We start from the raw sequence: 11,001 nt of genomic DNA on the forward strand, positions 1-11,001 counted from the left end.
GGTTACATGGATTGAGGTGCCAAATAGTTACAAGATACTCGCGTGCCCCTAAGGAACTCACGAAACGGGAACTGCCTGGAAAAACAGCTCACTTTCCCTTTCAGTTTTGATACTGTAACTTGTGTCTCGCTGTTGGATAAACACCGGCTCTTGCGTCCACCTGGGATTTCTCCTCCTAAGACCCTGGCGTTGCTTGCGCGTTATCAGGGCGTGTTATCTGCACAAGTGTGGCTGGACGTCATGTTACCTACCTCCTGCGCTTCAAAACTCTCCCCCGAAGCTGGATTTTGACCTGATTGATCGTAATGGTTCCAGAGGAACTATTGAGCCATTACAATCCATCATGTAAACGATTACAGAGGGATACCTAAATCTCCCGGTTATTTGAAACCTCAGGACGCGCGTAAAGGGGGGGTCTAATGAGCAGACCCCCAATTGTCCGCAGCGCAGTCACGGGAAAGCTTGCCTTGGAAGAAAAAAAAACAACAACTCGCAAGTGCGAAGTACATTCCGTTTTGGAAAAATGAGATAATTTTTGTGTGGTTAGAAAGTGGGGGAAGGTGGGGTTCCTTTTTAATCCACAAGACCCCGAAACAATATAAACCATGTTCTAGTTCATTTTCTGGAAACTGCTCAATTTTCACTCCAAACACAGGCTGCGGCACTTTTCCTGCCCGGCAAACAGGAGTCAGGAGAGGGGCTGGGGAGACCAGCAGCACTGTCAGCACCCCAAAATGTGCCCAAGAAAAGGCAGAGGCGAGGGCTCACTTCAGGTCTGGGCGCAGTGTGGTCAGTAGCCCGGAGGCTCTGGCGGGCTGGGCGATCTCTCCCTGCGGGACCCCACGGGTGTAACCCGGTCCTGGAGCCCTGATCTCTATCGCGGGAACCCTTGCCCTAGGCTGCTAGGTCCTGGCCGAAGGACCCCTCGGGCACTGGCGGTTCCGCGCCGCAGGCTGGGGACAGGAGCAAAAGCGCTGGTGGGCGGTGGGCGTTTGCGCCAGTCTTGCTGGCTGCTGGCTGCAGGCGCGCCGGGTGCCCAGAGATGGGACGGGGCGTCCGGACCCGACTTTCGCTGCTGCCTTCACTGACCTTAGAAAGGTTGGGTCTCGGAGGGATTGTACTGACTTCCACACCACGTTTACCAAATGTGAAACCCGACGTCCTTGCGAGTCCTAAACGCATAGGACTTCACTAAACATCACCCTCATAGCCCTAACCTGTCCTGGGTCCTGCCCTCTTCAGTCCATCCCAGCGCAGTCCAGGCGCCGGCTGCCACCTAGACCTCCTGCCCCGGGCCTGATGGATTTCTCTTAAGTAGGCGGGGGAGGGTTTCCGCTGTGGGAGCACGTACTTCCCAGCTCCTGGGCTTCCTGCCGCCCCAGGAACCAGAACCTGGTTGGTCTCCAGGGGACACTGAGGCCATGGTTTGGGGGTCACCCCCTTGGGAGCTTGGATGGGGATGGAGAACACTTCCGCAACTAGCAGATCTTGAATTCCATTATCCCGGATTCTGGGGATGGGCACTGTGGGACACAAGAGGAGCATGTGGAAGCCAGGTGTCAGACAGGCGCATCTCTTCCTGTCCTGCAGACCCGCCCCAGGCCAGGCAGCCAGGACTCTTCTGGGAAGAAAGGCCTGAAGATGCTGGGCCCTGAGGGACCAGCCCCAACCTTGCTTCCCCTGCCTGCCCCACACGGGCTAAGTGCCAGGATTTGACCTAAATCAGGATCCGTTTTCCAGATTCCCTGGCAAAGGCCCTATTAAATAACCAGGTCGTGTGGACCTTTCATTCAATCCCTGAAGACTCTCTCTACAAGAGCTCCTTAGGGATCCCTACTCTGAGTTTCCTATCAGTCATGGAGATATGTCAGCCCATGGCCCTGATGCAGAACAAGGCAAGTGGGAAGACGAAGGAAGCACCATTGTCCTGTATGGTGTGTTGAGCAGGAGATGGGATACCCCAGGAGGCTCATCCCACCTGAATATCCTCTTTCTGGGGGACATTCTGTCTGGACAGCCAGGTGCCCTGTGGTGGAGTCCTCCCTCTAGGATTCCTTTGCCACTGCTAACCGAGGCCCCCAGAGCCTTGTCTCCTTGGAGAACCCAGGACGGTACAAGCAAGTGCCCTCCCTCCAGGTGGAAGTCAGGACAATCCAGGAATGCCCTCCTGAGCCCAGACCCTCCCCTGCGCTTGGAACTTGCTGCCTCACAATCTCCAAGAAGGGAGTGATCTTAGCCCCCTTCTGCTCTCAAGGGGCCTCATCCTGGCCAGAGTGCTGCCCCTCACTGGCAGCTCCAGCTGCAAGCATGTATATGGGTCCTGGCTCCAGCATGAACCTGTGGCAGGGCGTGAGTGCCATTCCTGGTGCAGAGACTTCTTCCTGCTGCTCCAGCTACAGTTACCTCCGGGCTGGAGGGCAAGCTCTAAAGGCTTGCTGGCGAGACAAGGGTCTCCTCCAACTATGTCCTAGATCAGGGAGTGGTACCCTAAGACACGTCAGAGCAGACTAGCAGATCAAAGCTCAGCATCATGGCAGCTCCTCTCCAGAGAAGACTGATATGCTACAGACTCACTAACGCCAGGATTCAGCCCCCAGGGGAGGAAGAGGCACCCAGCAGCACAACCATGTGGTGTGGCAAACTCCAGGAGTGCGGTGTGTGAATCTGGACCCCTTCCCCAAACCCCCCTGCCCCCCCCCCCCAACCAGGACCTTCTCCCAAACCCAGGGCTGGGTGTTCCAGCGAGGTGGCAGAGAGGAGGCAGGGCTGGGGTCAGCTGAAGGTCAGCTCCTAGCAGTGAGCAGTCAAGGGGGTAAATGGCACCCTCCCTAAGGCATAAGCCACAAGAACAGGATTTATCCCAGCGAGGACCCTGACCCTCCTAGATCCCAAACCCCACCTGACCCAGCTCCTTGGACTCGGAGGAGGGAGGCCTGTAGCTGACGACTTTGCAGCTTGTCTCACGTGCCTTGCGCTGCTTTCCAAACTCCCATCCATCCTTCCAAAACAAATGAATGCGTGATTAGAGGGTGCGACTGTTCATTGGGGTGGAATCCCAGTCGGTCTGGGCCCCAGGAAAATAACTTTTTTTAAAAAAAACCTCTTTCCCTGGCTCTCTGCCTCTGCCTCTGCCTCTGATCTTTCTACCCAACTTCATAACCCAGGTCTGGGTTACCGTCCTGGGACTAAGCACGCTGGGAAGTCCAGGGGCTGCTCCACACCCGGGACCCTCCCACTCTGGGAAGGGATTCTGCGAGAGTGTGCTGAGCCCAAGCGGGGATCCCCGGCGACCCCGTCTCCACTGGGCACAGGCTGTGTTCTAGGCGCACAGGAGTAGGACCTCGGAACGCCCGGAGACCCAGGCTCTCATCTGCTAGGGGCTGTTTCTCCCAGCGCCAGAGGGGTGCCCTCGAGGGCCTAACCACACAGAGGGGGTCGCACGGGACTGACGAGCTGGGAACGCAGGTCCCGGGAGGCCGGGGCTCAGCGAGCGCAGCTGCCAAGGACGGCTGCCCGGGTCAGCAAAACTTTGTTTCTCAGTGCGCAGGCGCGGGGCAGGGTTGGGGGGCAGGGGAGGGAGGGGTGGGATCCCGAGGCCGGGAGGAGGGAGAAAGGAGGAGGGAGGGTGGTGGATTAAAATAAGTAGGCGGCTCGGTGCTAAGGGATGAGTGAGTCTGAGCTCGGTCTCTCCCCAGCACGTTCTCAGCCTTTGCCGGTTCAGACCCAACCCGGGAGCCGGGAGCCGCGAGCCGCGAGCGGGACTCACCATCCCCGGCGGCCGGAACTCCGCGGCCGCTGAGCGCTTCCCGCGCGTCGGGCGCTCCGAGTCCCCGCAGCCGGAGGGGGGCCGGGACTCTGGAGCTCGGGGCGTGCCTGTGGGATCCAGTGCCTCTGGCTTCCCGGGTCCCCCGCAGCGGGAGCCCCAGGGAGGCGCTGAGCCCGGGACCGCCGCGGACCAAGGTAACTGCAGCCCCGGGCGCCCCTGGCGCCCCGGCGCGGCGAGGGGAAGGCGGGCGGGACTCCCGGCCGCCTGTCACTGCGCGTTGGGTCTCCTCTCTCTCTCAGTATCCCCGAAGGGCGCTCCTCCGGCCAGACGAAGGCTGCAGGACTTGGCGAAAGTGAGAGCCGCTGCAGCCTAGGGTGGTTGGGGGTGCTGGCTCAGGGGGTCCCCGGCCTCTGACCTCCTGGGAATGAGAGGGCGGGCTTCCACGACTGTCCCCAGCGGGGCCAGGCTCCGTGAAATCCGGGCGAGGTGTCCACGGCTTTGGGGAGTCAGCCTGGCGGGGGGGGGGGGGTGTCCCTGTAAGAAAATGCAGCAACTTCAGCGGACACAAACTTCCCCGAGAGCGGCGCCTCGCGCAGCCGGGACTTAGCTGGCGGAGAAGGAGGAGAGTGGATGGATGGCCACGGCCGCGGCCATCGCCCGGGGACAGGTGCATTCCCCTCGCGGGGTCGCGCTTCCTGCGAATCTGTCTTTTGTGTAGTCGCGCTCAGGTTTGAGGGGGGCTCGACCAGGGAGCGCAGGGCCCCGTGCCTGACCCGGCTTCCCCTTGCGCTCTGACTTGGGGTGGTCTAGGGGATGATTGCTCTGTGTGATCAAGGCCTGCAGGGCAACCCACCACTGTCCGGTGCGCGCAGGGGCGCGAGCACCGCTTCCCAACTGGAGACCGCCCCGCCGCCCCGGCAGAAACACGATGGAGCGGCGGGTGTCTTCAGGTTGGGGTTTGAGAAAGAAGAATTCGTTTGCTCCCCTCACTGTTCCCAAACCCAGTCTTCGGGAGAGGTGGGAGCCTGAGATGAGAGGGGAAGAGGTGAGGGGTGGCCTGCTGAGCGCATTTCTCCCCAGAGACTTCTCTGCTGAGAATGCAAACCCACACGCAGCACTTTTGCAGCAGCTCCCCCAGGGGCGGCAGCGCCGGGTAGGCTGGAGGGGTGTAAAGCAGCCAGGAGTTTCTTTGTTGCCACAACTTGGTAAATTTCACCGGGCTAGGAGCTGTGTGCTGGCTCCTGGGAACAGAAACCACGTGCGAGGCTAGTTTGTTCCCCAGGTTCGCAGCCTCGTAGAGAAGAGAAGGGTTGGCAGGGACAGGGGATGCGGGTGGAGGGAGATCCCTGGGTAGACTTTCCTCCCTAAGGCTCCTCTAAGTAATTGTGGTTTCATTAAGATTGGGGAGCAGATCGCTAAGGACGCAGAGGGCGTTTAAATGCGGCGGATGGCAGCCTAGCAGAAGGATTCGTTTGATCTCATTCCGTGGGAAAATTCAACAAAAGTAGCCCGGCCGGACAATCCTCCCGCGTGGGGCTCGGCCGCCCGTCACTCTAGTTGGGGATTCCATGTCCAAGATGATTTTCTGGGGCTACCGCTGGGCTCCTCCAGTCGCAAGCTCGTGGAGCTCGCTCCGTCCTCATTAATGCAAGCAGTTAACTCGCACACGCTCAATTAGCCCCGAATAAACCACTTTAATAGACTCTGCACACTCCATTAATGCCCGGCTGAGGGCTGGCTGCAGACCTGGGATTGGCGCTCCACCGCGCGGGGACTCCGGCTTCCAAGCGCGAAACGCATTTGCTGCGTGTAGTCGGGACCTTGAACCGCACCTCCGAGGTCCAGAGGGCCCCCGCTCCTGGCGGAGTGGATGCCCGGCCTGGGGAGAACAGTTCCCTCTCGGATTTAATGATCTGAAGAGTTCACACTGGGGTTCCAGGGTCAGGGCCAGCAGAGCTCACCCTCTCCGGCGGGTGCGCCGGGGTGAGCTGTGTTTTTCTCTTAGCTGACCGCCAGAAACCGGATCGCGCATTCGGCCCCTTCTGGGTACTCGTGCAAAGAGCCACGTTTCGAACGAATTTCGTCCCCGGGAAAGTCACAGTCGTTGGCGAGAGCCTGGGGAGCCTCTCCTCCGGATGGGCCAGAAAATAGGAAACTGGCTGTGCCTGCGGCGGAGGAAAATAAACCGAGTGTTGGGGAAAACAAGATCAGGCAGATGGCCCGGGAGGTTGGCTCCAGGAGCCCTGGTGGCTGCAAGCGCCCCTCCGCCCGCCCGCCGGCCCGCCGAGCCCGCGTCTTCGCTCCTGGCGGTGGGCGAGGACGGGCCAGGTGGGCACGCCAGGTGCTTGGGTTCTCCCACTCGGGCACGGAGCGGGCTCGGACCCGCGTGCGGCCGCAGTCCCGCCGCTCACTTGGCCGCGGGTAGGCCGAGCACCGAGACCAGGGAGCGGAGGGCCCGAGGCAGGTCCCGGGGAGCCAGAGATAGGATCTGATTTCCAGCTCCTGGGGGAGGAGGAGGTGACAGCAAATCAAAGAGCGCTCACCTCGCCAACCTTTGAAGTTGGCGAGTTTTCTCCTTCTTCTTCTCCTTCTCCTCCCTCCCTTCTTCCCTCCCAACACAAAACGGCTCCTGTTTTCCCTCCGGCCCGGTTCCTAGGTTGCTTCCCCGCGTCCCAAGTTCTAGGATGGTCTCCGCTGGTCCCCCACGAGCCCTCGCTTGGGGCAGCAGAGAAGATGGGGGCAGAGGCCAGGGCCCTGCCCGGCGGCCACCAGCGCTCGGTTCTGGAGGCTCGGCCGCGGCAGATTTGAGCCTCTCCCAGCCCGGAGGCTGAATTAATCGCTGCGGTCAGACCAGGTTTTCATTCAACTGCCAAGGGAACCCGAGCGCGCACATCTTCGCAGCAGGGAGTTTTGAAAACCCCCCACTCCCACCCCCAGCAGAGCTTCTGTCCTTTTGGCCGAACACACAGCGATTGACCCTCCAGGGGACAAGGTTCCTGGGTCCAGATTGTCCTCGCTCTTCCCGCCAACCGCCAACGAGTGTGGCACTTTCTTCTCCTTAAAGGCTTTGCTGCAAGGAAAGGCAGCTGAGTCTGGGCCTGGGCTGAGGAGAGCCAGGAGCCCACCCTGCCTGGATAGGTGTCAGCCTGTGCGGTGAACGGGGAAGCAGAGCAGCGTCCTGCACCCAGGGAAGGGGAGATCTGAGGAGGAGGAGAGGGGGAAGAAGGGGTAAAGGAAGTGGGCCTCAGAGGATTGGGGGGGGGGGAGAGGCAAAGGAGAAGGGTGTCCCAAGCTCCCTGCCCCACAAGGACTTCCTGAGTAGCCCTCAGCGAAGAGCCTAGAGGAGAGGGCGGTCAGCACTTGAGTGTCCTGGAGGGAGTTCAGCTCCGAGAGGGTGTACTTTTCACTTTCGTTCCTCTTGTTTTTGCCTCCGCTAGACAGACCTGAGTGTCTGGGAAAGACAGAGATACAGGCCTCTCCTCAGAGCACAGCCCTGTCCATGGAGACTGGAGACCCTGACCCAAGAGGCCGGGAGATGCCAGCCTGTTGGGCACTTCCACATGACTTCCCTCTGGCCTTGCAGCTGGACGGTGGCTCCAGCCCAGCAGCGGTGCAGGGTCTCCATGCTCTTTCTTGCCCTCGGGCATACCCACCTGTCCAGGGCTCACCACACACACAAACACCCCCCAAGAGACTCCAAAGCCCCTGCCCCCCTCTTTATGGGGTAGGGAGGGCGCCTAAGTCCCCTTGTGTGCAACTGCAGATGTTTGACCTTGTTCATGAAGATGGGTGTCAGTGTGCTCCCTGAAAGGAAGGTGACCCCAAGGGCATCAGTCCACAAACAGCTTCAGAGAGGGGGTTGTCAACAGGGCTCATTCACAGTGAGTCTGAAAAGCAAATCTGTGGTCAACGTTGAGAGTTTTGAGGAGAAAGAGCATATGGCTTCTGGAGGCCAAACTGAAGGTCAGCTGGTCGACCGCCATGCACAGGAGCGGGAAATGCATGGGTTTGTGTGAGCCTGGACGGGTGCTGTCTGTCTGGAAGGCTCTTCCTGAGTGTGGAATGACGCCTCTAGCTCGTATTTGTGTGTGGCTCCCTGCATTTTGTAGGATACTGCTCTTCCTACTTCATCTTTGCACCTTGTTGTCAACTCTGCTTCAGAATATGTGTGTCTGTCCCTGTGTGTTTCTGTGTTTATTTGCACGCGAGTATGTAACTGTGTTTCCAGGGGTTCCTGTTATCTTTGCAGGAGAGTATACTTTTGTGTTGACTCAGGCTTGCGTGGATGGAAGTTCCTGCATGCCAGTTTCCCCATGTTTCTGCCTTTCTCAGGGTCATGTATGCCATACTCCTTCTTTTAAGTCGGTTGCATTGTGTTGAATTTACTTTCCTGCTGGTTTCTCTATCAAATTGTGCATCTGTGCCAGAGGCCATTTGGAGGGAGCCCTTGGATCACAGTGGGTTCCTGCCTTCTTCTTTTTCTTCTTTGAGATCAGTGGGTTCCATGGGTGGTGTCTTAGACTCCAGGCTTCTGCACTGAGGGACAGGAAGGGAACAGCTGGGCTGGAATTCAGGAGGTTGATTTACTCTGAACTTGTCCTCTCCCCACTCCCTTCTTCTCTTTGCAGACCCAGATTGAGAACCTACAGACACAACCACAATGGGCAGCAAAACCTTGCCCGCACCAGTGCCCATCCACCCCTCCCTGCAGCTCACCAACTACTCCTTTCTCCAGGCGGTAAACGGCCTGCCCACAGTGCCCTCGGACCACCTGCCCAACCTGTACGGTTTCAGCGCGCTGCACGCTGTGCACCTGCACCAGTGGACGCTGGGCTACCCGGCCATGCACTTGCCGCGCTCCTCTTTTTCTAAAGTGCCAGGAGCCGTGTCCAACCTGGTGGACGCACGCTTCCAGCTGCCAGCCTTTCCCTGGTTCCCCCATGTCATCCAGCCCAAGCCGGAGATCACCGCTGGAGGCGGCGGCCCCGTGGCGCTCAAGACCAAGCCCCGCTTTGATTTTGCCAACCTAGCCTTGGCTGCCACGCAAGAAGATCCGTCCAAGCTTGGCCGTGGGGAGGGTCCCTGCTCCCCCGCTGGTGGGCTGGGCGCCCTCCTGGATGTGACCAAGCTGTCCCCAGAAAAGAAGCCCACAAGAGGACGCCTGCCCTCCAAGACCAAGAAGGAGTTTGTCTGCAAGTTCTGTGGCCGCCACTTCACCAAGTCCTACAACCTCCTTATCCATGAGCGGACGCACACAGACGAGCGGCCCTACACCTGTGACATCTGCCACAAAGCCTTCCGGAGGCAAGACCACCTCAGAGACCACAGGTGCGGCACCGTGGGTGGCCTGTCTGCCTCTGTCCTCACCATCCTCCTCCCTAACGAGGAGGTTCTGGAGACACCCCACCCCCCAGGGGCTCCCCAGCTTTTGGGAATTCCCTAAAATAGCGAAGGAAGCCAGGGATCAGTTTCGGAGCAGCATGCGGGGAGAGAACAGAGGATAAATAGGACGGGAGATTAAGTCAGGTCTCCCTGAGTTCCGGACAAGGACAAGGATGCAGGACTTCCTACCCCTCCCTCCATCCTCAATGCTGTCCAGTGCAAGTCCCTGCTACAGCGGAGAGTGACACTCCATGCATGGGACAACTCAGCACTTGGGATGGGCAAGGAGTGTGACTGACAGACTAACTTTTACGTTTTGTTTAATTTCTATTTTAATAACCACATGTGCCTGGTGGGTCCCCTCTGGGACAGTGAAGCTCCGGCAAGTTGTCCTACCCCAGGTCCCCTCACTCACCTTCAGTGTTGACCCCCGCCTTATAAGGAGGGCATGCGGGTGTTCTCTCCCACCTCCCTGCTCCATCCGCAAACAGCCTTTTGCCAGCTCCACTCTAGGTACCCCGCAGCCCCACCCCCCTTCTTTTGAGGGCAAGCACCTCACCGTTGGGGGAGGGGATCTTGGGCAACTGTTTCTAACATCGCATCATGTTGCAAGGATTAGTTAATTCCCTGTCTGTTTGTGTCCTCAGATATATTCACTCCAAAGAAAAGCCTTTCAAGTGTCAAGAGTGCGGGAAGGGCTTCTGCCAGTCCAGGACTCTCGCTGTCCACAAGACGCTGCACTCACAGGTGAAGGAACTCAAAACCGCCAAGATCAAATGCTAAACAGAGCCTCCTGCTCCCCAGGGCGCTGGGGCCCGCCGCTGCCCCGCCTCCAGAGGGACCAGAAGCCGGGAGGCGACTCTAGCGGACCTTCCCGGGCCCAAACCACGTCCCTTGGGTCCCTGCCGCTTGCAGAACTACGGAGCCCCGCCCGGGGGCCATGACCGGCAGCCAGGGCGGCTCCCCCAGGACGCGGCTAAACTCTTGGCCAAAAAGGCGGTACTCACGTGGCGGAAGGGAAGGAACTCCATTTAAAAATATATATATAAGAAGAACGAAAGCTCCGCGGAGCCGCAGCGGCGCCTCTCCCAGAAGTATTACTTTTTCTATTGTTATTTTATACGTTTTCTTTATTATTTTTTTTTCTTTGACCATATAAGCTTGTAACTCTGACTGCGGAGAAAGAGGGGAGAGGAACAGAAGTTCTGCGCGCTCGCAGCTTGCAGACCCCCCTCCCGCCCCATCCCCACCCAGGAGCCTGCAAAAGTGTAATCCGTGTATCTGCTTCAGCCGCCCGGCCCCGTCCGGCCCGGCCTCGGGGCTCGCAGCGCCCGCTCCCCGCCCCGGCCGCGCTGCGCTGCGCAGGGGCCGCGGCTCCGGGACTGGCCGGCTGCGCAGGGGCCGCGGGCCGTGCGCCGGAGGGGCCTGGCCCCAGGCTGCCCCCGCTGGGCTGCCCGCCTCCGGGGAGCAAGCCGCCGGCTAGGGTTAGGGCGTTGTATTGCGATTGGCACTTTATGCTGACCATCGGTAACGGACATTTATCACTGGAGTTTTTAAGAATATGAAATAAACGGTTATTTTACAGGCAGTGCGGGATGGATCCTTTCCCTCCAAACGCAGGGAACTGGGCGGCGCCTGGCTTTGAGAGGAGCCTGTGCCACGGCCCTGACCTCGGTGTTATCAGGGTGACAGGGAGGGGATGGGTTGGGAAATCCCCTCTGCCCCTTGTCTGTCTACCTGGAACCCCTGCCCATATTTATTTCCTTCCTCTTCCCTCCACCTCGGTTTTTATTTTTAAAAAAAATATATTTTATTGATTTTTTACAGAGAGGAAGGGAGAGGGATAGAGAGTT

The 11,001-nt window shown here is 59.0% G+C and overlaps 1 protein-coding gene across 1 annotated transcript; it reads left to right on the forward strand.

Annotated features, from left to right (window-relative positions):
• Positions 1 to 8,426: 8,426 nt before the first annotated feature.
• OSR1 (odd-skipped related transcription factor 1) lies at positions 8,427 to 10,732 on the forward strand (the record flags this gene model as incomplete). The annotated part of the gene is made up of 2 exons (XM_081101579.1): positions 8,427 to 9,094; positions 9,796 to 10,732. 2 exons carry the CDS (start codon positions 8,427 to 8,429, stop codon positions 9,929 to 9,931), a joined length of 804 nt encoding a protein of 267 aa, XP_080957705.1. The 3' UTR covers positions 9,932 to 10,732.
• Between the last annotated feature and the right edge of the window lie 269 nt (positions 10,733 to 11,001).

The sequence above is a fragment of the Myotis nattereri genome (genome assembly GCF_964212035.1).
Source record: "Myotis nattereri genome assembly, chromosome: 10".
In the NCBI taxonomy this organism is placed as follows: domain Eukaryota; kingdom Metazoa; phylum Chordata; class Mammalia; order Chiroptera; family Vespertilionidae; genus Myotis; species Myotis nattereri.